General features: G+C 36.2%; 1 protein-coding gene across 9 annotated transcripts in view; it reads left to right on the top strand.

The window, feature by feature from the left end:
• The first annotated feature begins 1,112 nt into the window (after positions 1-1,112).
• Positions 1,113-27,433, top strand: part of TANK (TRAF family member associated NFKB activator) — a 94,564-nt gene continuing 68,243 nt past the window's right edge. For 3 of the 9 annotated variants that reach the window (XR_013966531.1, XM_080798295.1, XM_080798294.1), the window contains exon 1: positions 17,818-18,349. Coding sequence is in view for 2 of the 9 variants with exons in the window: in XM_080798295.1 (XP_080654421.1) it covers positions 18,342-18,349 (8 nt within the window). In the remaining 7 variants the exon portion in view is untranslated. Of the gene's footprint in view, positions 1,252-17,817; positions 18,350-27,433 lie in introns of those variants that run through there. The other 6 variants (XM_080798299.1, XM_080798296.1, XM_080798298.1 and 3 more) reach the window with 5 other exon arrangements.

Here is a 27,433-nt window from a genome sequence, read left to right as displayed (position 1 = left end):
TGTATTTCCTTTTCACAGAACAATTTCATCATGAGTAGAAATATCTCAGGCTTACTTAACATCTAATTTAAGAGAGAGTGGTACGTAAAAGTAGAAAACCAGACTGAGAATCAGAAGCTTGAAATTCTAGTCCTTCTAACAGTGGAACTTTGGGTAAAGTCTCAAAGTCCTCATCTGCAAAATGCAGGAATTGAACAGACTCTCCATCTTTTGTTGTTGTTGTTGTTGTTACAGTCATTTTCCTGTTCAGCAACTTGGTGTGTTAAGAGTGTGGTACAGTTAAAAAAAAAAAAAAGAAAAGGAAAGAAAAAGAAATGCACTTGGATTCAAAAGACTCAGCTGCCTCTAACTTTATGACTTTGAACGTCTACCCTCTCCTGTTTCCTCATCTGTAATAAAAAGGAAATGGAACATATGGGGTCTCAGGACATTTCCAGCTCTAAAATTTTATAACAAAGAAAAGTGTCTGGGTGCATATGCTGCCTTCCATTTGCATGTAAAACTTGATGTTTTGCTCCAAGTAGCCTGAGAAGAATGAATGCATATGTGAAACATTTCCCCCGTGTGCTGAAACACACATGCCCTCAGCCACACGAACAGGGCACCTTAGTTCCCAAGGAAAAGCTGTCTTAGGAGCCTTTCTGGCTTCATTTTTCTTCTTAGTCTCCGAGACCATGCTCTGGAATTCAGTACAAGCTTCATCATTACTAGGTTTCTTCCTAGTGACCTCTGTAGGCCTTAAAGCAAAGGCAACCACACTCAAATCTAGTCTTTGCCTGCTGTTTATATATATACTGCTCAGGTTTAAAAAAAAAAACAAAAAACCAGTGCCTTCTTTAAAGCTAAAAAAAGAAATTTTCCAAACAGACTTTAACATTTTCTTACATGAAAATGTGCTTAATCCAAAAATATTTTTGTGTTTACAATTTCTGATGCCTTAACTCTTCACGAAAAGAATCTTTGATTCAAAAGGAAGTCAGAGCTACAGGCACGGGTGGTTTACAGAACATTTTCTGGTAGTCTTTGCTTCATTTCAATATCTTGCCACGATTGGCTGTTGAGAGCTACAAATAAGGAAGTCTTCAATTTAGGGGATTTCTCAGTGGAAGTTCCCAGTGCAACACAAGGGAGAGCTCAGGACGGTTTGGGCAACATTGCTAGAGCCTGCAGATAAAGCTTCCAGACTCTGTAACTGACCACTTCTTTCAAGAGCACTAGTCTGTGAAGGAAGACTGATAACCTGGAGAAGAGGTAACCAAGGTTTTAGTTGTTCCTACCAATTTAATTCTCAACCTGGCAAGGTGGTGGGCATGTCTTAGACTGTAGTGTTGCAGATTTGTTCTACTCTTGCTTCTACAAAGTGAGTAATTTATGACATGATTCGATAATGTCTTTGTATTCGTTGTCATAATTGGAAATTTGGCCCTTAAAAGGTGGAGTCCCTAACCAAGACTAAAGAAAATTTTTAAATACTGTGATCTTTTTACATTCTTCCCAACTTTTAAGATCAAATTTATGTCTCTACTTGAAATAATTTTTTAAGTTTATATCTGGGATATATAAGCCTTCCCCAATAAGTGGTTTTTATAACATAATGTAAGACTTAAAAAGGTATGTATTTGGCATAATTAAGTTGTGTGTAGCTTACTAGGTTGAACAGTAAACTAATACTATATATATTTATACTTTGGGGGAACTAAATTTTTAAAGATCAATTCTGGCCTGATCCAGTGTGTCCCTTCAAAAATTAACTCAAGGTTAGTATTTTTTCATCTCCTAAGAAACACACGTAAATGAATATTTTTTACAGTAAAATATTAACCTTACAGACAACATTGCATTTCCTATCTTAGGACATTTAAACTTTGGCCATTATAGTAATCCAGTCTTATTCGCACAAATTGGCCTTTATTTTCACAATCAAAAAATGAATGCTGAGGCGCCTGGGTGGCTCAGTGGGTTAAAGCCTCTGCTTTCGGCTCAGATCATGATCCCAGGGTCCTGGGATCGAGCCCCGCATCGGGCTCTCTGCTCAGCAGGAAACCTGCTTTCTCCTCTCTCTCTGCCTGCTTCTTGGCCCACTTGTGATCTCTGTCTGTCAAATGAATAAATAAAATCTTAAAAAAAAAAAAAAAAAGAATGCTAAAGATTACGTAGTATTTTCTCAAGAATAATCCTAAGAGGGGTGGCTCAGTCGTCAAGCCTCTGCCTTCGGCTCAAGTCATGATCCCAGGGTCCTAGGATGTGGTTCCCTACTGAGCAGGGAGCCTGCTTCTCCCTCTTCCACTCCTCCTGCTTGTGTTCTCTCTCTCACTGTGTGTGTCTCTCTTTCTCTGTCAAATAAATAAATAAAATCTTTAAAAAAAAAAATCCTAAGAAAAGTTGATAGTTTGAAAAGACTAAACAGCGAAAATCATTATCAACACTAATAGCTGCTGTTTATTGAATGTCTATTGGAGAAAAACAGTAAAAGGATCTTCCAGCTAGTAAGTGGCGAAGCCAGGGCTCAAACTTGAGTTCATATTGCTTCTTTTTTTTTTTTTCTGACTCTCTGTTACTGCTGCTCTGCCTTCATACAATATTGAAATAGCATTTTGAGATGTCTTTGCCGAAGTGCAGAGTGATGGGGAAAAAAGGAAGATGACTTGGCCAAGGTCACAGACCAGCAAAGTCATTCATAGAAGCTTAGAAGCCATTCCAAGATCTCCCTTTCCTCACTCTCCCACCCCATTCCCCTCACTCCTTCCAGGATGCACGTCCACCCACGCACAGGTGCACACATTCGTCTACTTCCATGCAGCAGGGGACATGGGGCTATAGACTAGGTCCAACCTTGGAGGTTCCTCCAAGCAGCTACTTTGGGCCCCAAAGCACACATAAACACATAAAGAAGTGTTTATTTCTTTTAAACACTTGTGACAATGAAAGAGATGGCCAAGTGGAAAATTTTAAATCCATTTGTTAAATTCTGCCCAGAAAGTTCTAGTTGGAATTTCATGGAACTTACACACTAATTAGAGGGAAACGATCATCTTTACAGTAAAGAACCTTCCTGTCTGCACATATTTTTTTTTCTCTCCATGTATTAAGGCTCGGGAAATACCATAAGTTATTCATTTATTATAAAATATATTTCAATGTATTTTATTTATATTTATTGTAAAATATACCTCAATATATTTTATCTTCTTTGTGTATAGGGCTGGGGATGTTTTTTTGGATAGGGACGTTCTTTCCACTGTATTTTCTAACCAATTACTGCTAGCATTTAGAAAAGTTCTTTATTTCATATTTTTATCTTGTATCCAGCTATTATGTTGATCTTCTATTTGTTCCAAATTACTTTAGGTAATTCACATGTGATGCCTAGTTAAGAAAAATATAATTTTTCTCCTCTTTTTTTTCTTCTCACCAAAACTCCTAGAACAGTGTTTAATAACAGAGGAGACAGAAGCTAACCTTGTCTTGTTCTGATCTCAGTGGGAATTTCCCTAGTGGTTAACATTAAGAATGATGATGGCTGTTGGTTTGAGATAAACATATTTATCACAAAATACAAATAACTACAAAGTCTACTTCTCATACTGTTTTACAAAAGGTATATCAAGACTTCATGTTAACCTATATTCAATGTCTTTTTAGTGTTATTAGAGATAACTGTAAGGTTTTTGTACTTTAAGGAATATAGTGCTCGCTATTACACAATGCAGTAATTGCCTTATTTAAAAATTCAATGTTATAGGGGGCGCCTGGGTGGCTCAGTTGGTTAAGCCTCTGTCCTCAGCTCAGGTCATGATCTCAGGGTCCTGGTATCAAGGCCCACATCAGGCTCTCTGCTCAGTGGGGAGCCTGTTCTCCCTCTCTCTCTGCCTGCCTCTCTGCCTACTTGTGATTTCTCTCTCTGTCGAATAAATGAATAAAATCTTTAAAAAAAATTCAATGTTATCAAAAATCATGCCTCCATAATAAAGGTAGGTTTATAATTATAAAATATATTTAGTTATTGCTCTAGTTAAAATAATAAATTGGGGGGGGTGCCTGGGTGGCTCAGTGGGTTAAAGCCTCTGCCTTCGGCTCAGGTCGTGATCCCAAGGTCCTAGGATCGACCCCCACATCGGGCTCTCTGCTCCGTGGGGAGCCTGCTTCCTCCTCTCTCTCTCTGCCTGCCTCTCTGCCTACTTGTGATCTCTGTCTGTCAAATAAATAAATAAAATCTTTAAAAATAATAATAATAATAATAAATTGGTTGATCAAAATGAACCGAACCAAACCTACACATTTCCTCATTCTCTCTTTAATCCACATGCTTAGATGTCTCTTCTCTATTATTTTGGCTTCACAATTCAGTTCACAACTCAAATTAGCAGAAAAGAATGAAAATAATGTGGCATAGCCAAGGAACCCTATCCAGGCAGAGCAACCAGATACTCAAACAAAGCAGCTGTTCCTATGCTTTGTGCAAAAAAGCTTTCCCGCTATGATGACTGTGCTAGTTGCAAGCCATAATTGTGTTATAACCAACAGCAGTATGCAAAATGTATGTCCAAATTAATTAATCTTACACCAATTTATATTAAGAAAATGTATGTTAAAAGAAATCTGTAAATTATTGAGATCTTTTGCTTTCATTTTCACAAGTGAAATTACTTTGTATTTTTATTTTTTCATTAAAAACACCAAAGTTCTCCATGTTCTAAAAAAGTTTAATGAGAGTTATCTGCTCCTTGAAACGTTTAAAGAGCAAATCTCCACACTGTTTGTCCTTGGCACCCACTTTTGGAAGTAATTCTTTAAAAGCTTTCCAATATTTTCTATTGTTATTGATCTAGTTGGGTTTAATGCTGTTTTTTCTACCCAGTTAAGGTGGTTTATAAATGATCTTTTACATCAAAATTTTCAAAGGTATTAGCATACACAGCATTCTTTTGTATTTTTTTTTATCATCTCCGTAACTATGTGGATAAACTTTTTCACCAATAATTTTGTTCATTAATGTTTTCTCTCTCTCTCTCTTTTTTTTTTTTTCCTGATTGAACATGTCAGAGAATTTATCTCTTGGATTTACCATCTTATGATCAGCTCTTTTTTTAGTAGTTTTTGCTTTTATCTTTACTTGTAATTTCTCTTTTGAGATTCATCTATTTAAGGGGGAGGGGCTAAGGGAGAGGGAGAGAGAATCTCAAGCAGACTCCCCACTGAGCAGGAAGCCTGATGCCGGGCTTGATCTCTGGACCCTGAGATAATGGCTTGAGCCAAAATGAAGAGTTGGAAGCTTAACCAACTGAGCCACCCACACATCCCTCTTTATTTTCTTAATGTCTCTTATTAGACTACAATATTTTACTTTTTCTCTTTTCAGTTTTTGAGTTAAATGCTTAGTTCATTTATTTTTATTATTTCCTGTTCTTAATGAAAGTATTTAAAGCTAAGAATTTTCTGAGCACCATTTTAACTATGTCTTACAACTTTTGATAGGTCACTTTCATGTCATTGTTGTTTTGTTTTTAATTGTAGCTTTATTTCCTCTTTGATCCAAGAGCTATTTAGGACAACCAAGTTGTTTGCAGTTAATAGCCTTTGTTTGTTTCGAACAGTTTTAGATTTAGGGAAAAATTGTGCCAACACAACAGAGAGTTTCCGTATTACCACCCTGCCTCGTCTCATCACATAATTTCCCCTATTACTAAAGTTTTACATTAGGATGTACATGTGTATGTGTTACAATTAAGGAACAAGTATTGATATGTTTTTATTAACTCAGTCTATAGTTTATTTAAATTTTCGTATTTCTTTCCCATTTTAAAAAATTGAGGTAAAATTCACATAACATAAAATTAAACATGGTAAATTAAATAATTCGGTAGCATTTATTGCATTCACAGTGTCTTGCAACCAACACCTCTATCCAGTGTCAAAACACTGTTATTACCCCAAAAGGAAACCCTTTATTAGAATTAGTTAAGCAGGTGCTCTGCATTTCTTGTTCCCCTCAATGCCTGGCAACTGCCAATCTGTCCTCTGTCTTTATTGATGTGTCTGTTCTTGGTGTTTCATATAAATGAAATCATATAATATGTGTCTTTTTCTGATTGGCTTCTTTCACTTAACGTAATGTTTTCAAGATTCATCCATGTTGTAGGATATATCCATACTTTATTCCTTTTATGGCCAAGCAATATTCTATTGTATGTATATACCACAATTGTTTATCCATTAATTGATTGTTGGGTAGGATAGTTGGGCTATTTTTACTTTATGGATATTGTAAATAGTTTTGCTATGACCATGTATTTATATGTATTTGTTTGAGTACGTGTTTTCAATTCTTAGGAATATACCAAGTGGTAGAATAGTGGGTTGTTCTGTTTGACTTTTTAAGGAAGAACCAAATAGTTTTCCACAGTTGTCAAGCCATTTTAAAATGCCCACCAGAAATGTATAAGAGCTCTGATTTCTCCACATTCTTGCCAACTCTTATTATTTTCCTTTGTTGTTGTTGTTATTATTATTGCTATCTTAGTGCAGGCAAAGTGGTACCTCATTGTGGTTTTGATTTACATTTCCCTGATGACTAATGATATGGAGAATCTTTCATGTGCCTGCTGGCTATGAGTATAGTCTCCCTGGAGAAATGTCTGTAAGTCCTTTAGCCATTTTTAAGTTGGGTTGTTTGTCATTTTGCTGTTGAGATTTAAGTGTTCCTTATGTGTTCTGGATTCTTAGAGTTTCATCAAATATGTGATTTGTAAATATTCTCTCCCATTCTGTAGATTGTCTTTTAATAACGTCTTTGATAGGGCCTTTCAATGCCCAATTTTTCTATTAATTTTTTATGAAGTCAAATTTATTTTTTCTTTTCTTGTTCATGAGTTTGGTATCATATCTAAGAATCTAGTGCCAACTTCAAGGTCATAATGATTTACCACTATGTTTTTATCTAAAAGTTTTATAGCTTTACCTGTTAAATTTAGATCCATTTTGAGTTAATTTTTGTAAATAGTGTGAGGAAGGGGTCCAACTCATTCTTTTGATTATGACTGTGAGTTGTCCTAACACCATTTGTTAAGGAGCCTACTCTTTCTCCATTGAATAGTCTTGGTGTCCATATCAAATATCAATTCATCAAATATGTATGGGTTTATTCTTCACTCTCATTTATAGTCCATTGATCATATATCTATCCTTATACTGATATGACACTGTTTTAGTTACTGGAGCTTTGTAGTAAGTTTTTAAATTGTAAAGTATGAGTCCTCCAACTTTATTTTTCTTTTTCAGTATTCTCTTGGCTATTCAAGGCCCCTTGTAGTTCCATCTGAATTTAAGGATCAGCTTTTACATTTCTGACACAAAAAAGGCCATTGGAATTTTGATATAGATTACATTAAATCCATAGATCATTTTGAGAAGCACTGTCATCTTAACAATATAACTTCTTTTAATCCATGGGAATGTCATCCCATTTATTTAGATCTTCATTTCTTTCAGTAATGTTTTGTAGTTTTCAATATACAAATGTTTTACTTCTTTGGTTATATTTATTCCTAGATATCTTATTTTGGGGATGCTATTATAAATGGAATTATTTTCTTTAATTTCCTTTTTGGATTGTTCACTGATGATGTATGGAAACAACTGATTTTTGAGCATTGCTCTTGTATCCTGCACTGTTGCTAAACTCATTTACTAGATCTACTAGCTTTCTTGTGGATTCTTTGGGATTTTCTATACATAAGATAATTTCATCAGCAGATAGAAATATTTTTACTTCTGGCATGCCTGGCTGGCTCAGTTGGTGGAGCTTGCGTGCAACTTGGAATTGTGAGTTTGGGACCCATGTTGGGTGTAGCGATGACTTAAAAACAAAATCTTAAAAAAAGAGAGAGAGAGAGAAATGTTTTTTATTTTTATTTTTTCTTTATTCTTCTTCTTTTTTTAAATATTTACTTATTTATTTACTTGAAAGAGAGAGAAAGAGTGAACATAGAGGGAAGAGGCAAAGGGAGAGGGAGAGAGAATTCAAGCAGATTTTGTGCTGAGTGTGGAACCCCATACAGGGCTCCATCTCAGGACACTAAGATCACAACCAGAGCTGAAACCAGAAATCTGATGCACTCAGGCCCCCTTATTTTTACTTCTCTCTAATTTATATGCTTTGTATCTCCTTTTCTTGTTTAATAACTCTGGCTAAAACTTGCAGGACAATGTTCCACAGTAGTGGTGAAAGGATGCATCCTTGTCTGTTCCTGAAATTAGTGGGAAATGTTCCAGTCCTTCACTGTTGAATACAATGTTAACTGGAGGTTTTTCATAAATACTCTTTTTCATGTTGAGGAAGTTCCCTTCTAGTCCAGGTTTCTAAGTCTTTTTTTTTTTTTTTTAATATTCATGAAATGGTGTTGGATTTTGTCAAATACCTTTTCTGCATCAATGGAGATCATCGTGTGGGGTGTTTTTCCTTTATTCCATAATGTGGTGTATTGCACTGAATAATTTTTTTCTTCTTTAACCACCCTTGCAATCCAGGGATAAATCACACTTGGTCATGATGCATAATCTATTTAATATGCTATTGGACTCTGTTTGCTAACATTTTGGGAATTTTAAATTTTTATTCATAAAGAACATCATTAGTTTTTAGTTTTCTTTTTTCTGTTGTTTTTATCTGGCTTTGATATGACAGTAATGTTGGCTTCATAAAATGAGTTAGGAGGTTTTCCCTCCCCCTCTGTTTTTTTGAGTTTGAGAAGGATTGGTGCTAATTCTTTTTTATGTGTTTGTTAGAATTCTCCAGTGAAGCCATCTGGTTATAGACTTTGTTGGGAAGTTTCTGATTATTGATTCAATCTCTTAATTTGTTATAGGTCTGTTCAGATTTTCTGTTTCTTCTGATTTAGTTTTCATTGTGTGTTTCTAGGAATTTCTGTATCCCAACTAGATCATCTTATTTGTTGGTCTGTGATTCATAGCAGTCTCTTTTAATCCATGTTATTTCTATTTGGCTGGTGGCAATGTCCCCACTTGCATTTCTGGTTTTTGTTATTTATTATTCTCTTTCCTTTTTTCTTCTAAGTCTAGAAAAGTTTTGTCAAATTTACACATCTTCTCAAAAAACCAACTTAGACTTCATTGATTCTATTGGGTTGTGTGTTTCTGTTTTTTGGGGATTTTTTGGTCTATTTCATTTATCTCTTCTCTAATCTTTATTATTTCCTTCCTTCTATTAGCTTTGGGTTTAGCTTGCTCTTCTTTTTCTGGTCTTTGAAGTGTAAATTAGGTTATTGATTTCAGAGCTCTCTCCTTTTCTAATGTAGATGTTAACTACTATTAATTTCTTTCTAAGCACTGCTTTCAGTCATCTCATAAGGTTTGGTATGGTACAATTTTGTTTCCATTAATCTCTAAGTAAATCAAATTTCCTTTGTGATTTCCTCTTTTGATCAGTTGTTTAAGAATGTGTTGCTTAATTTGCACATATTTGAATTTTCTAGTTTTCCTTCTGTTATTGCTGTCTAGCTTCATTTCATTTTGGTTGGGAAAGATACTTTGTATGACTTCAGTCTTTTTAAATATATTGAGTCTTTTTTTGTGGCTTACCATTTGTTTATCCCAGAGAAGTTTCCATATCTACTTGAGAAGAATGTATATTCTGCTCTTGTTGGGTAGAATGGTCTATATATGTCTCTAGGATCTTGTTGATTTACAACATCATTCAAGTTCTCTCTCTTTCTTGATTTTCTCTTTTTCTACCCGTTATTAAAAGTGGTGTAGAAAATTCTCCAACTGTTACCATAGTACTATTTCTCCCTTTGATTCTATCAATATTTGTTTCATATATTTGGGTGATCTATTGCTTGATGTGCAATTGTGTATAATTGTTAGATCTTTTTGATTAGTGACCCTTTCATCAATATATAATGTCCTTCTTTGTCTCTTGTAACAGTTTTTGACTTGAAAGGTATTTTGTGTTAATATAACTGCCACATGTTTCTTTTGGTTACTGTCTGCATGGAAAATCTTTTTTCCAGCATTTTACTTTCAACTTAGTTGTGTCTTTGGATCTAAAGTAAAGTATCTTGTAGTAAGCATATAGTTTGATCATGTTACATTATCCATTATCCATTCTGCTAAGTTTTGCCTTTTGATTAGAGAGGTTAATTCATTTATATTTCAAGAAATTACTGATAAGGAAGGACTTACTTCTGCCATTTTGCTATTTGATTTCTGTATGCCTTATACCATTTTTCTGTTCCTCACTTCTCACATTAGTGCCTTCTTCTGTGTTTAATTGATCCTTTGCTTTGTACCATTTTTTCCCTTCTCATTTTATTTTATATATATATGTATACTTTTTTTTAAGATGGTGTCTTAGTTCTCATTCCCTTCTCATCTTATTTATATAAATATAAATATAAATATATGTATATATATATATTTTTTAAGATGATGTCTTAGTGCTTACTGTGGGGATTATAAATAGGAACTTAAATTTATAACTATTCAATTTTAATTAATACCAACATAGCTTCAATAATATACAATAGCTTTACTCCTATACAGCTTAGTTCCTCCCTTATGTTGTTGTAATCACAGACTTTATACATTATGTACCCATTAATATAGATTTATAATTTTTAAAGCATTTGTCTTTTAAATCATAGGAAATAAAAGAGGAGTTACAAACCAAAAATACAATTATTTTTGTTTTCATGTCCATCAATGTAACTGTCAATGTCAAATTTTTTCTTTGTAATGCTTTGAATTATTGTCTAGTAGCCTTTTATCTGAGCCTAAAAGATTCCCTTTATCATTTCTCATAGGGTAAGTAAATCTACTAGCACTGAACTCCCTCAGTTTTTTATTATCTCAGAGCATCTTAATTTTTCCTTCATTTTTGAAGAATAATTTTGCCAGATAGAGAATTCTTGGTTGACATACACTTTTTTTTAGCACTTTAAATTTGTCATCCCACTGCCTCCTAGACTCAATGATTTCAAAGTGAAATTGGATGTTAATCTCACTGAGAATCCCTTGTGCATAATGAGTCACTTTGCTCTCAGTACTTTCAAGATTCTTTCAACTGTGGCTCTCAACAGTTTAATTATAATGTGCTTCAGTATAGGTCTCGCTGAGTTTATCTTATTGGAGTTCATTGAGTATAACATTTAGAAATCGACAGGAGAGAAAATGAGAAGAACCATTAGGAGGCTAGTATGGTACATAAGAATTGATGGTGCCTTGAACAAGGGGTTGGCAATAAGGACAGAGAATGGAAATGAAGACAGCATGTAACAACGAAGACAGAAAGTATACGCATGCAAGAAATGTTGCAGAGGAGAACTCATGTGAGTTATCTTATTGGGTGACTGATTAAATGTCAGAAAGTAAGAGTTTTATATCTTTGTTCTATGAGGCAATTTTTTTTCTTTCTTCCTCTATTAATGTGAAAATAAACATACAGTTTTGAATTCTATGTATAGCTACTTACCTTCATATTAAAAAAAGAACCCTGGGGTGCCTGGGTGGCTCAGTGGGTTAAAGCCTCTGCCTTCGGCTCAGGTCATGATCTCAGGGTCCTGGGATCAAGCCCTGCATCCGGCTCTCTGCTCAGCGGGGAGCCTGCTTCCTCCTCCTCTCTCTGCCTGCCTCTCTGCCTACTTGTGATCTCTGTCTGTCAAATAAATAAATAAATCTTAAAAAAAAACCCTAAAATAATATATGTCCAATTATCATAGAATGACATTCTATCTATCATTTGCTTATTTCTATAAGGAGAAGATAAGAAAAATGGTTAATTAGAACTTTTCACTCCCTGCCACCTCTCTTCCACCCACTTGAGTTTTTGTTGCTATAAACAGGAATTTTAGAAGACATTATTATTAAATTATTTATTTATACTTGTACCCTATATCATCAAAATTACTTTTAATAGCCTCATTATATTTGCTGCAAATTTTCACTTAATCCAGAAGTTATTTCTAATATTTATAAATATTTCTTTTATCTCGAATTTTACCTTTCCCTTTTTAGAAAATGTGATTTCCTTCTTGACTATCTAAAGTGTATCTTCAACTATTTCAGGAAATAGGTAGTATATTTCTGAACCTTGACTTATCAAAGAATATCTTTGTTTTCATTTCCTATGTGAATGATAACTTGGGTGGGTATAGACTTTGTAAGTTAAAACTTTCCCATACAACTTCAGCTTCTGAAGTTTAATATGGAAAATAGTCTATTTTTCTTTCTTTGCAAATAATTTATTCTTTTCTATCTGTATTCTTCTTCTTCTTTTTTTTTTCTGCCTGTATTCTTATTGAATTCTTTCCATACCTTCGATATAGGAAAACTTCCCTTACCCTCTCAAACCTGGACTCCAGTGTGTTTTCAAAGTACCCTATTCTGACCCTTATTATAATACTGTAATAACCATTGTGCAGCAACTGCCTTCTTTTTCTACATATGTTACCCACCACAGACACTAAGTTCTTTTAAAGTAGGACTGTGTTTTGGTCATCTTTGTATCTCTAACTTTTAGCATACAGCAAACACTCACAAAATATTTGCTGAATATATAAATAAATTGATAAATACTTTCATATCAAAATTTTTATCAGGATATGTCAAAGTGTTTTGATTCTTTTCATTAATACATTTCAAAACTTATTGAGTCCTTTGCAACTCCAATTGCTTTGGATATATCTTCTGATATATCTTTGGTTGCTATTTCTATTCTATTTACTCTCTCTCTTCTTCAGGAAGATGTTAGAGCACTTTCTTTCCACTGTCCCATTTCATGGTTTTCGTCTGTTTGTCCTTCCCATTGACATTTGAGAGAGTTTTTCAGGCTTTTACTCTAATCATTGATTTAATATTCTGCAGTATTGATTCCATCCTTGATTATGACCAAATAATATTTTAATTTTGCCATTGTGTGTTTTATGTCCTTACAGTCTTAACTTATCCAACTTTGTTTTTATTTCTCCCTGTCTCTTAACTAGGTCCATCTTTTCCTTAGTGTAATATTTGTCTAATATGACATCTCTTTTTTTTCACAGAAAATGCAAAGCACATTTTTCCCATTTACTTATGCTTCTGGTAAGCCATTTTCCAAAGTGTTCATTTTCTCTGCATTTTGAAAACTCTTTCTTTTTTTCTTCCTTTATGCAGCATAATCTTTTCAAAGGGATGCTTTGTCTTCTATTTTCTCATTCCAATCATTCTGTAGCCCTTACTAACCAGATGTATGGATTTTCCTTGGTTCTTATCTGCCTGCTTTCTCTTAGTTCCTCAGCACAGATATGAAGCTGAGAGACAGGTAGACATGCACAGGTCACAGGGATTTTTTGGCCTGAACCTGACATTTATTAATTTTTCACTATAAGTATTGACCTGAGGTGAGATCCCTTACCATTATTGCCTAGTTATTTTAGTATGAAGAGGAGAATTCTTGGTTAATCAGAAGCAATTGTTGGTCTTTTCCTTGTTAGGAACCCTATATGAAAAATCAAAGTCTCAGGGATAGTCAAACACAGAGCTCTGGGTTTGCTCATCCCTTTCATTATTGGCTTCACATAAAGCATCACATTTATCCACTTCCATTGGGCTTGTGTTAGTATACTCCAAATCACAGCTCCAAAAATGATAATAAAGAGAAGTACTCATGGGCACACTGAGGCAAAGAGGTGTAAAATACTATGTGCGGGTCACACATAGTAGTGGGGTTTCTACCCAATTCACTAGCAGGTGCCTTGAGGCAGATCATTTTACCATTGTTGTTTAGGCCAGCAGATTTCCTCATTCTCAAGCTACAAAGGTTATGTCCATTTCAGCCCCACAGTTCTTGGAAATGAGTGGAAATCCTGCCAAATTTTGTCACTAGGACACCTGTGGGTAGGCTTACAGCTATTCTTTTGATGTTAGTTGGTTTGTTTGTTTGTTCGTTTGTTTTCTTACTCAGAAAAAGGCAGTCCTTTGGGAAAGACTCAAGCCCAAGAGGGCAAAGCTTGGCAAGTGACCAGCCATGTCAGCCAGGTGCTCTGTATATGGCACAGTCTGCTCAGCCATACGTGCTGGATCTGGTCATCAATTCTTTCTTTCAGTGCTATTATGAGTTCTCATATTTTTCTGATTTTTTATTAGGCATTTAATTTAGAGTCTGAGACACAAACAGCTAGTCCAGATGTCATCTTAAATCGGAAGTCAACCAGATTCTATTAATAGTGATACTTCACATCAAAGATTTGACAGAGATCATTGATGCATACCTGACATTCCAAGTTATAGTAAGTGTTTATACTGGCAGCTTTCCTTGTCCCTAGATTTATATTCAGAACACTCAGTAAAATATTAAGCAGTTTTGAAAATAGCACCTAAAATATTTTTAATGAGTCTGCAGTTCTCATTTGTATCCCATTCTACCCCATAGTACTGCTTGGTAGCCTAAGGTATATATAAATACAATATAAGTAGAGGAAAACTGAAGTAAAATTATATCGTTCTTCTAAAGGACTAATCCTCAAATAAATGTCTCCATTTGATTCCTAACCTTATAAAACATACTGTATGTCAGTTCTAAAAAATTCATCATCACTATAGACAAAGGAAAATGTTTGATGTTATCTTAGCCTAAATTTTGTATATTTACCCCAGCATTCATGCATGTTTCACACACTAGAGAAGTATGCAGCCATTTCTGTTTATGACTACAACATCATGGTATTGAAAAGAGAGAAAAATACATATTTAAGGAATGTGTGTGTTTAATTTTTTATTTCTTTTTCAAAGCTCTTAACACCTCCACGTTCAAAATGCTTATCATTTAGTTTTAGATTCTAGATGTATTATTAACATCCTACTATTTCAATTAGAAATTATCAAAGCAGCTCCTTCAATTTGCTCAAAAGTTGGGTGAGATGGACTTCATTAAAATAAAAAAATTTCTGCTCTGCAAAAGACACTGTCAAGAGAATGAAAAGACAAGCCACAGACTGGGAGAAAATATTTGCAAAAGATACATCTGATAATGGACTATAAGCCAAAATACACAAAGAACATTTAAAGTTCAACAACAAGAAATCAAAGAACACAAATTTAAATGGGCCAAAGACCTTAACAAATATCTCACCAGAGAAAATATACAGATAGATGGCAAATAACCATATGAAAAGATGAAAAGATGCTCCACATCATATGTCATCAGGGAATTGAAAATTAAAACAATGAGATATACTACATGCCTGTTAGAATGACCAAGATCTAGAACACTGAGAACACCAAATGCTGGCAGGGATGTGGAGCAACAGGAACTCTCATTCATTGCTAGTGGGCATACAAAATGGTGCAGTCGCTTTGGAAGACAGTTTGACAGCTTCTTTCAAAGCTAAACATACTAAATATATATATGATCCAACAATCCCACTCCTCGGTATTCACCCAAAGGAGTTGGAAACTCATGTCCACACAAAGACCTGCACACTACTGTTATAGCAGCTCTATTTATAATCGCCAAAAATTGGAAGCAACCAAGATGTCTCTCAATAGGTGAATGGATAAATAAACTGTGATACATCCAGACAATGGAATACTATTCAATGCTAAATTCAATACTATTCAGTGCTAAAAGACAAACTATGAAAAGACATAGAGGAAGTTGAAATGTACATTACTAAGTGAAAGAAATCAATCTGAAAAGGTTACATACTTTTTGATACCAATCATATGACATTCTGGAAAAGGCAAAACTATGGAGACCATAAAAAGATGAGTGGTTGACAGGGATTGGGGGTGCGAGGGATGAACAGGTGGAGCTCAGAGGGTTTGTTTTCAGGACAGTGAAACTACCCTAGTATAGTATAATACTAAAATGATGGATACATGTTATTTATATCTGTCCAGGATGAACCTTAAAGGAAACTATGGACTTTGGAAGACAATGTTATGTTTATGTAGATTCATCAGTTGTGACAAACATTCTGCTCTGGTGGGAGGTGTTGATAATGGAGGAGTTTTCTGCATAAGTTGGGATAGAGAGTATATGGGAAATCTCTGTATCTCCCACTCAATTTTGCTATAAAACTAAAACCGCTATAAAAATTATTTTTTAAAAAAGTGCTTGACTGTCATATTTAACTTGATTGCTTATTATAAGAAACTGTTCAACGGATCACAATGTTATATATGAGAAGTTTCTGTTTATTTAAACGTTTTTTACAATACATTTTGGCTTTGACTTTTAAAACTAAGCCCAATATTAAAAAGAGCACTGTAACTTGGTAAGTTTTTAAATCCTTGGATTTACAAGCCTAAGGAAAGAAGTACAAACATCCATGGTTCAGAAGTGTAAGGAGAAAGTGTGGCAATCAGAACCCAAGTCTCCTGCTCTAACAAAAAATACAATCCCAGGAAGAGCAAGATGCTAAGCTCCCTGAGAAGATAGCAGCTTCGAAGTTACGTGGGACTGTATGATCAGAAAAGAGAGAGCTCAAGAATTCCAGACTGGGCTTGAATCTTTCAGGATGAAGAAAGAATCATTGGCTAAAGACTTAATCAAGCATGGGTTGGCCAAGATCTCCAGGACAAGAAAGTTCTCAACTTCAGAAATTTTGTCAAGTCTATGGATGTAAAGCTATGTTCTACAGTATGCTGTGCCTGATAACAACATATAGTATTCATGGTCATTTTAATCCAAGCTATCAAACTACTTCAATGTCCTGAGGATGCTTGTGCTTGGTGATGAGGTCTTTTTCAAACTCTCTCAACCCATGTCAGATATGTGCAAAAGTGGTGAGATTTTTTAAAAATATGTTCAAGTTAAATAAATAACGTAGGTCATTACTATGGAAGCTTCAGAGAGTGCTACATGCATTCAGCCAGGTGCAATCAAGCTCCCGTCAACGTGGAAAGTGCTAGACTTCAGGGCTCTCAGGAGGCTTCCACAAGTGCTGTGGATCTGAATGTTCTGTTTTAATGCAAGGAATATGAGGGAAAACCTTTTTGGTGGCAAGGATCCAGCCTGATATGAGTGACTCTGGACAATACCTTTCATTTGAAGAACATTCTAAAATTTACCATGTACTTTTGCTCACGTTATTGGATTGACCCTCACAACCACCCATTCAGTGAAGTAGGTTATCACTGTCTCTATTTGTCCAATAAAATATTAAGATTCATTAGGTTAAGCAACTTGCCTGAGCCTGGAGTTATCAGAGCTAAAACTGAGAGTTCACACACTTCTAGAGGTATCTGTCTAAAATTTCTATCTTGGAGAGTGTTCTAGTCGAGCTAGGAAATGGAATAATGGAGAAGTCTTAACTCATGAGAATTTTCTGTAAAGGTCTACTTGTATCTGGCAATCAATTCAACTGTATAGCAAGCACATTTAGTGAAAGGTATTACAACTGGGGAAAAACCAAATGGGTGTGCGTGTGCATGTGCATGTGTGTCGTGTTTCTCAGTGTGGACTTTAATCACCTTAATCACATTCACATGAGAATCCTATAAAAATGCAGTTTCCAGGCTTCACCCCAGTTGCCCTAACTCTACGATGTCTAGGGGTGAACTAGTAAATCTACATCTTTAACAAGCGTCTCAGACGATTCTTGTGTATGCTAACCCACATACAGTGTGATATTAGACCTGGCTATTTTCTGTTTAGGAAAAAAGTCTCCCTTAGTCCCTCAGGTGGCCTTTAACCTTGACATTGTTGACTTTCCGCTGCTGTACTTCAGCGAGGCGAGGCCAGGCAGGGTGAGGCGGGGTGAGGCGGGGCGGGGCGGGGTGGGGCGGGACCGTGCTTGGGTGGGCGGGGCGAGGGTGGGTGGGACTGGAGGGGTCCGGCCTGGCCTGGCGGGGTGGAGGGTGAAGGGTTAAAAGCTCCGCGCGCAGGCGCTGCCCTCTGAACTGGAACGGAAAACAACTTCCGGCCGACTCCTTCGGCCGGGCGCCGCCGCTCCGGGGTGTGAGAGACAGACGCGGAAACCCTGAACTGTGAGTAAGAAACTTCGCGAACGAGTTGGTTTGTCGGAACCCGTCGAGCACAGCGGCGGGGAAGTTGTGTGTGTGAGCGAGGGCGGTACGCTGGCAGTACGGGTGCCGCAGGGAAAGAAGCCGACGAGCCGCGGAGACGACCTGTTCTCAGAGTGGAGAGGAACGTTGAGCCAGAAAAACCACCCGGGTGTGCGTCCCGGAGCGGACCCGGGAGGGGCTTTCCGAGCCCGCGACGTCAGCGCAGCAGCGTTCTCCCCGCCGCGACGCTCTCTGGGGAGGGATCCAGCCCAACTCCGCGTCCACGGCTCGCGGTGACTTGACTTCCACGCCGGGGAAGAGGGGAGGCAGGGCTTGCGATGTCAGGGTGAGCAGTGGGCCCCGTCACGAGTGTCCCAGACTCCCTTCGGCGCAAGGGTTGTCTTCCGGAAGCTAGTACTATCGTGGTTATTCTTTCGAAAACTTTTAAGTTGGTCTTTCTGTTCTTCCCAAGGTGGTTGCTCAATTCCGCTCTCTGCTTCCCTGTGGGGTGTCATCATAGCCGTGTCAATGAGAAGTGGGGTAACTTCCCCGAGGGTCACGGAAAGAATGGGTGGGCGAGTGGAAAAAGCAAAAGCAAACCCTACCCCCAGTGGGAACCCAGGCGTCAGATAGGGTCTCAACTCGGATGTAAACTGAGTAGCAACGAGTTAAGGTGTAAAAATCTCTGCCTGTCAAGAAGTGAGAGTAAGGGGAAGATACTCAAGCCAAAGACAAAGAGTAGGTGTGTCTCCCTTGTTATACTATAACAAGCAAAAATTGAACAGCCTTGCTATGACAAGGGTCCTTATCTCTCTGATGCTTTTGACAAGTTGTCCAAACTGAGAAATGGTAGTAATGGAAGTCAGGTGACATGAAAATGAGGGAAAATGAAATGATCTGCGTCCTTAACGTGGTGGAATACGCATTTCAGACGAGGGGTAGCCGAGAAGCAAGCACGGTAGTCCATTGAAAAATTACTTTTGCATCATTGGGAGGAGAGGGAAATCCTAAAATGATACGACCATGTATGAAGCCAGCAATTTATAGAGAAAATGAAACTTTTTTTCTCAGCTCTTTCCCCAGTCGTAGTACTTGATGTACTTCCACGTCACTCTTATATGTGCATAAATATGTTATTTCATTTTCTTGTGAAAGTGAGAGTATATATGCATACTATTCTGTTATCTGCATTTGCAGACAAAAAAATATATAAGGTGAAAGTTTTCCCATACAAAGCTCTGCTTTATCTTAACGTCGGCGTGGTAGTCTTTGTCAGGATGTACCATAATGTAGTTAACTATCTCTTGACATGACCTCTCAATATATTTTGCCCATTGTGCTTCAGAATCATTTATCTGTATTTTATTAGGGTCCAGGTATAGTAATCCTTTGTGAAATATATGGCAGATATTTTCAAGAACTGTCAGTCTTTTGGTTTAAAATGCCCAGATTTTTTATCGCTTAAGAAGACAGTTCCCACTCAAAAATGATTAAACTGTTTTTCCTATATTGTCTGTTAATTCTTTTATAGTTTTTTATGCTTTACTCATTAAAATATCTGAAAGTTATTTTTGTACATTATATAAGGTAGGGGTTTAGCCGTTTTTCCTGAAATCATTTGTTAGAATTATTTCTTCCTGACTAGAGTACTACCTCAGTATAATAAACTTCGTGTATACATGAGTCTTTTGTTATTATTATTATTATTATGTTGCTTTTTTCTATTTGTCTCTTCCTATACAAATACCAATCTCCTCAGGGCGCCTGGGTGGCTCAGTGGGTTAAAGCCCCTGCCTTCGGCTCAGGTCATGATCCTAGGGTCCTGGGATCGAGCCCCACATTGGGCTCTCTGCTCAACAGGGAGCCTTCTTCCTTCTCTCTCTGCCTGCTTCTCTGTGATCTCCGTCTGTCAAATAAATAAATAAAATCTTTAAAAAAAAAATACCAATCTCCTGATTGTACCATTTTTTAGTAATTCATAAAGCAAGTCCTTCATTTGTCTTTTTTGAAATTTTCTTGAATATTATTGCATTCTTTTTGGGGTAAAATTTAAAGTATAAACTGTTCATGTTTCATTAAAATAATCCTTTTGGAGGTTTTAGCTGTTATATTAACTAATATTTTGTGGCTGGTTGGTAGATAAGTGATTCGACATCTCGCCAACTTTCTGAACTTACTAGTTTTAATCAATTGTTTACCTTGAATTTTCTAGGAAAAGTCATCTTAATATAATCTTATCTTTATACTTCTTCTCTATCTTTGATTTAGTGAATTGCTAGCTTCTCCAGCACGGTGATATGTAATAATAGTGATTCTGGTCATCCATATATTATTTCTTAGTTTGTGGCTGTTATTACTATGTTATCATTAAATAAGGGGTTTAATATTAACTTACAATAAATTTTGTTTATCAAGGAAGTGTCTTTAATATTTCTAGTTTACTAGGATTTTTGAAGGTTGAATTTTATTTTATTTTAGAGAGAGAGCAAGAGGGGAGGGGGTAGAGGAGGGAGAGAGAGAAAGGATCTTAAGCAGGCTTCATGCTCAGCTCAGAGCCTGATGCAGTGCTCAGTCTCAGAACTCTGAGATCATGACCTGAGCAGAGATGAAGACTCAAATGCTTAACTACTGAGCCACCCACGCACCCCACAGAGAATGGATTTTAGACTAGGGTTGTGTGTTTGTGTGTGTTTACATTGGCACATTGAAAGCAATTTTGAATAATAGATGTTGAGTGTTTATTTGGTCTATATATTTCTGGTTGTTAAGATGATGTCTTTTCATTACAACTTAACTATTTTTATCAAGAGTGGAAGTTGAATTTTGTCGTATGGCTTTTGGCATCTCTCATGACCTATTGTGTGCTTTTTTTTTTTTTTTAACCTATTAGGGTGATGGGTTATTCTAGTTGAATTACAGTTTGTGAAACAACCTTAGGCTTGGTCATGGCGTAATATTTAAAAATACAGGTTTCTTTTTGGTAACATTTTTACTTAAAATCAGTAATTTGGTATCTTCTGCAGCCATCATTTTCTGTGTTATCTTTCCCACAGTTTGATAGCAGGGTTATTTATAATGGTTTCCTAAAAACAACTGAGAAGAATTCCTGCTTTCTCTGCACTCACTGAAGTTAGTTTAAACAGTGTAAGAGCTTTCTATTCTTAGAAGGTTTGAAAGAATTCACTCATGAAACTATGTTGGCCTGAAAGTACATTGTTCTAAAAATAGCAATAATATTCAGCAGAAAGCCTCAGAACCTTAAAAAAGCAAACAAACAAAAACTCCTCAGTAAATCCAAATAAATGGAAGAGTCTAAAATACCAGTATATTGAAAACAAAGAACTTCTGTGTTGATCCTCCTCATTTCTCTCCCCTCCTCTACCTCTTTTTTTTCATGGTCAGAGAAGATGCTATAGGTAGGTTGAGGCTAATGATAAAATGTATTGCTGTTCCTTCTTTACTCTGCTCCAGTTATACTATAAAGTAAATGGTGTTGCTGCGTCTACATTGGCAAGTTCTTCTCTGCCCTGAAGGAGACCAGCAATGACACTTAAGTGGGAAAGCATCAGTTTCACTTTGTTGTCATTAGCTTCCCAATTTTGTTGGGAAATTTATTTCTTTAGAGGTACTAACCACGCTAACATTCTACTGTAGCCAAATTCCATAGGAGAGTTTCAGAATGAGTAGGTGAAAAAAAAAAAATACACAAGCTCAGCATGCCTGTACTTAGTCAATATGAAGTGAAAATTTTTAGCATGGTCCAGATATGCATGTGACATACGTATTGTGTACTCTTTGGTTGAGTTGTTACCTCTTATAGGTGATTATTTCAGGCATTTTTGATCACTCAAGAATATGACCTTAAGCAGGTAATGTAATTTAGCAGTATACATCTGTGAACTGTGGAGGGCTTCAAGACACTCCTAAGTGTTATGTACAGAGGGATGCAGGCATTATGTGAATGCTTGCATATTTGAGTATTTTAATTGATCATGTATCAATCTAAATAAAGTAATTATTGACATGATTTAGGAGTGTGCCTTATAAAAACGAAAGACTTTGCATGTTTTTTTTAAAGCCCTACTCATTATCCAAAAGGAAATGGTAAATAAAAGTAAGTAGCCTGTGATGTAAAACTTCACTATTCTAACTATTCTGATATGATGGATTAACTGATGAGCTGTTAGTATTTTGTTTGTTTTCTGACCGCTTATAAGCATGTATATTACTGTTTAATTTCACGTAGTTTGCATTTCATTATGTCAGGCCAAATTTTGGGTTCTAGTTCCTCTAGGATTTATGTTGTGGCTGCCATTCATTCCCCTTCCTCCCATCTCGTTGCTACTGTGGTTCTCAGTCATGGGTAGAGGGAAAGAGGAGGCTGTTATCTAGAATAGGTAACAAAAATCTCTTTATAGTCTGGGACCAAGATGCCAAGTCATCTTCAAAAAAGAAGAGCAGAGACTATTAAATGAACTGCCTTGTGGATAGATAGCTAATTAGTGTACAAAGTCTTTTGAACTATACACAATATTTGACACTCTTCAGAAAAGTTGAGGAGGACCAGAACAGTCAGGGGTACCAGGTTGTTTGCAACTGAAAACAAGCCTTTGGGACCTATGTAATACGTATGTCATAGTTTTTCAATTCCTAGTCTATAAAAACTTTTTGAAATTATGGGGAAATACATAAAATGTGAAATTTATCATAGTAACCATTTTTAAGTGTACAGTTTTGTAATGTTGAGTGTATTTATATTGTTGTGAAACAAAGAAAAACATTTCTTAAGGGACTTTTTTTTTTATTAAAGAATAAGAGTGGGAAGTAAATAATATTTATCTCACAGGGAAAATGTCCTATATAGTAATCTGAGTTTTCTTCCTTCTATCCAGAGATACACTTTCTGTGATAGTAATTATCAATATTAAATTATGAGAGTAAACTGAGCACTGATGATGTGCATTAGCTTTCACTTATTACCAATAATTTTGCTTTAAAAAAAAGTGTCTCTTACAAACAGGTTGTGAAAACAAGGTCTGTCTTTCAAGTCATTTCAGTAAGGAATTACTGGGAATTGATAGATGAAGAAAAATAACATGAGTTCCATTTTGATGGTAACTAAGAAGTTGAAGTTTTAAGAATCTTTGAAATAGTCGCATGGAGTGAAGTATAGAGAATTGTTCTCGGGAGCAGCAGAACAAACACAGCCAGGTAATTTTGCTAGGGAGATGCTAGGGAGGACAGAAATCAGGGACTTTTCTAGAAAATATATGATCTCAAATCATTTGAATAAAATCACCTGCTCTTATGGGATATTTAAATGCTTGTATTATTCATAGCCACTTGTTATGTGGTGTTTCCTATAATATAATTTCATATATTTGCTATCTCTAAACTAGAAATGCCTTTCCTTTGATAATGATGTTTCTTCGCTTTTTAAAAAATCCTTATCACTTTTCTCATAAACATAAAATCTCACACATCCATGGAGATTTAATATTTGCTTCTCCTTCCCACACAGTCTTCTCTTACACTTCCACATACTGAATATAACTTGGTCTTATAGTTCCCCCATCCAAGAATATTCTATAGAGCACTACTTTATATGATTTATGAAAACAGATTTTTAATATTAAATAGCCATTTTAAACTGCATAAACCCCGTTCTACCCCCCATCTCTAGATTTTAACATGACCTTTACTCAAGAGAGGATACCCCTTAGGAAGCTGAGCAAGCTAACTGAGCAGTGCCATGTTTCTGTTTACGTTGGGGTAGAACATCACGTGCCATGCCCAGTTTCTCTTTTTGGTGTTATAGCCCAGTTTCTCTTTTTGGTGTTACACGGTTTGGTTGTGTGCTTCAACTCCTAGAATTTGATAAACAGTCTGAGAGAAAGAAGTACTACTGGACTAAAAAAGGGAAGTAAGGCAAAGCTGAGACACATGGGTGTGGTCTTTGGCTGTGAAATCTTTTAACTCTTGGAAGATAACACAGAAAGTTTCTCCAAGTTTGAACATCCAGCAAAATGGAGAACCTGATCTGGGGAGCTTTTGGGTTGATCACTGGGGAGTTGCCTCACCTTGTTTATCCTGATATATTTAGCCTACTACCAACTTACAGAAAAAATACAAAATCTAAATTCTGACACTGCTGCATCAATGGTATTTAAGTTTCTATTATTTCAGCTGCCTGACTGCAGCACAGTCACAGTTGTAGTGCAGCATGCTATGGGTATATCGGAAAGTGAGACTAGAAATACAAACTGTCATTTTGGGGAATTGGCTGCTTATGTTAGGGAACTCTCTTAAAAGTGGGAAATGATTATAACTAAGTGTTAGGAGTGACAGTTCTTTTCCATTTCCTTTCTTTAAGTGGGGAAAACACACATACTATTGGTGTCGTTAAAATTTTACTGTAACTGAGACAGAGGATGTCCTTTTATTTAAGTATTTACTGTGTTATTGACTTTTGCTTTTTGCTTCTGATGTTTTCCGTGGGTGAAAAGGTGAACAAAGAGCTAAAATACAAAAAAGGAAGGTTGTGTCTTCCATTAACTTATTTACCTCTTCTTTTGCTAAGGTGGCAGCTTTGCTGAAATAGAATGTGAATGCTTGTTATTATTCATAGCCCAGGGGGTTGGGAAAAGCAGGTGACTTTTCTAGGATGGAGTGATTTCCTCCCCCCATCCTGAAACTGCTTTAGATTTAAAGTGGCCTCTCACCACAAGTGTGAACCTGGCAGAACACTTACCCAGACACAGAATAGTCTCAGCAGTGGGGGAAACCCAGCAGAGGGGCCTTTCCCACCTCCCAAATCACCAGTACTTATTTCTACCACCCCACAAAAAATAGGCCTTACTAAAGCATTATAAATCATTCTGGGTGGAGGTGGTGGGGGTCTGATACTTTTAAGCCTGTGATTCTTTTCAAACTAGAAATCCCAAAATATATATCTAATCGAAGCTGAGTTGTTCTGGTTGAGCTGGGCAATTGGTGAAACATTGTTTTGGTTCACACACACCCCCAGCCTCAGTAGAGCTCTGGAAGCACCACTACTTGCTTTGATTATTATGTTATTTATTCAGGATTGGTTAACTATCGCTTGACAGAATAATACTGGTTACCAAAGACAGCAGGCTTAAGATATTTTATATATGAAATAAGAAAAATAAGTTCATTCAAGAGGAAGGAGGCTGGGAGGAATTAGAGTATCCCTTCAGAAGATTCAGCATCCAGGTAGAGGGATCGCACGAAGGAATACAGAAGAAATGAAATTGCCCCCCAAAATAATTGAGGAACATTTCCTAGAAGTGAAGGATGAACTTCCAGGTGAGTTAAGTACAAGATCAGAAATCAAAATGGCTCTGGGCTTCCACAAAAACAAATGGAAGCTAGAAGACAGTATAGCAAAGCTATGAGCTGAATCCTTACTTTGTATCGTGGAAAGACAAGTAAAACTGAAAAATCAGTAATGGCAGTATTAGCATGTTATTTAGAGATACCAAGATTAATACCAGAAAGAACCAAAAGAACTAAGAATTATTGCCAAGGTAAAGTGGGAAAATGAGGAGGGGAAGGAAGAGAGCAAGGGATTGATAGTTTCTCTTAAGCCTTGTGAAACTCCTTAACTCCTTAAAATATAGATAAGTATAGCTTTGTTTAAAAATAAAATAAAAACTAAATTAGAGTGAAAAGAGCTAGAGATTGGAATTTCATATCACAGACCTGGATTTTTCCGCATCTTTTATTGTCTAATTCTTTGACTTTAGTCAGTTTATATAACCTTTTGAAGCTCATTTTCTTTATGTGGAAAGGGAAGATAATCTATGCTCCTGCAGAAGAAAAATCAAAATAAGGTACTTTATATAAAGCACCTGGCAAGTAATATTAACTCAGTAGGCATCAATCCCTCTTCCATCCCTAATGTTTCCCATAAGGAAATAGGGAAATGCCTCTTTTTCATTGTTGGAATGCTTGTCATTCAGACACAAAACTGAAATTGTCCCTAAGGTCTGGGGTTGTGTGCCTTTTTGAATTGAAGGCATGTCATTGAGTTTTATGCCCTTTCTCAACTATCTATACATAGTTTGAGAATTTAGATAGAACTGAGATGATTAGAGTATTGGTGGGGGGAGCAGCAAGTGAAAAGGGCCATTGCTGCTTGGTAGGAGAAGAGCTGTGGTCACACTTAAATCTTTCTCAAAATGAACTTCAGTGCAAATGCCATTAATGGAATCTCTTCCATTGATAGAGGAAACACTCGTATAGACTTATGAGTTGTGGAAATTTCAGGAAACCAAGACCATTAGAGTGCTATTGCTCTGGGCCATCTTCCAAAGTATCAAAATACCTCCTTTTTTCTTTTATTTAAGAAAATCTACCTTAGCAACTGCTGTTTCTGTTTCCAAATTCTATATACTTCTTCTGGGACGATTCAAAAAGCAAATCACTGTGGAACAAAAAAGACACGATAAAAAGTCTGTTTCCCTGCCTTGGTGCATATTTCTATAGTGTTATACAGAGTACAGTGCTTTTCCAGTTATGAATTGACACTCTATGGCAGTGATTTTAAATTTGTCTCACATCTGCTCTTCCCTCTTTTCCCCTTAACCGTCTGCCCTCCCAAATTAACCGAGAAGTCTTACACAGGGTTTGCTGATCTGTTTTTTTAAACCACCCTGGATGATTCTGTTGACCCGTGTAGGACAGTATGTTCTAACCCAAACATCCTAAACTGGGGCAGATGAGGGAACTTAGGTCTACAGAAAGGTTAAATGACTTCGCTTTCACCTGTCAACAAGCATGTATTCTATACTCCCGTTTATCTTCAGTTGACTAGGCTTTTTAATTTGATTTCTAATGTTCAAGTTGTCTTAATAAAGAAGAAATTAATATATTTTATACAGGATGTGGTCTCAGTTAAAATTTAAGTTTGGGGTCTTTATTTTATAGCATCTTCTTATTTTTTCCAGATACAAAAAGAAGTGAAGAGCGGGAAAAAAAGTGAAAATTTTTAATAAACTCTTGGTTCCCCACAGTAGGATAGCACAGCAGGTGTTAAAAGATTTACTAGATCTGCATATTCACATTTAAGAAAAACTGACTTTGAAAAGAGTGGAAATTCAGTCAATTTGGGCACAGATATAGGTTTGAGAGGTTGGTTTGTCAGGGTACCCAGGGATTTGGGAGTCCTGTCTTTAGGGGTATTCAACAACTGGAGTAAGATTGTGTTTAATGGAATTATATCTGGTTTTAAACTTTTATCATACTAAACATTTAAAATCACACCCTAAACATCTTGGGAATGACTGGAAATAGAGATTTGGAAATCTCTGAAACCTTATTTATTTTCTCATTGGAGTTCTCACAATTACTTCTAATAAAGCAAGTTGTGACTTGCAAACATTTGCCCAACAGCCTCGAGGTGTCC

This window comes from Martes martes (genome assembly GCF_963455335.1).
Source record: "Martes martes genome assembly, chromosome: 3".
Classification (NCBI taxonomy): Eukaryota; Metazoa; Chordata; class Mammalia; order Carnivora; family Mustelidae; genus Martes; species Martes martes.
The sequence above is the reverse complement of the archived record's forward strand: the minus strand, read 5'-3'. Positions and strand labels throughout refer to the sequence as shown.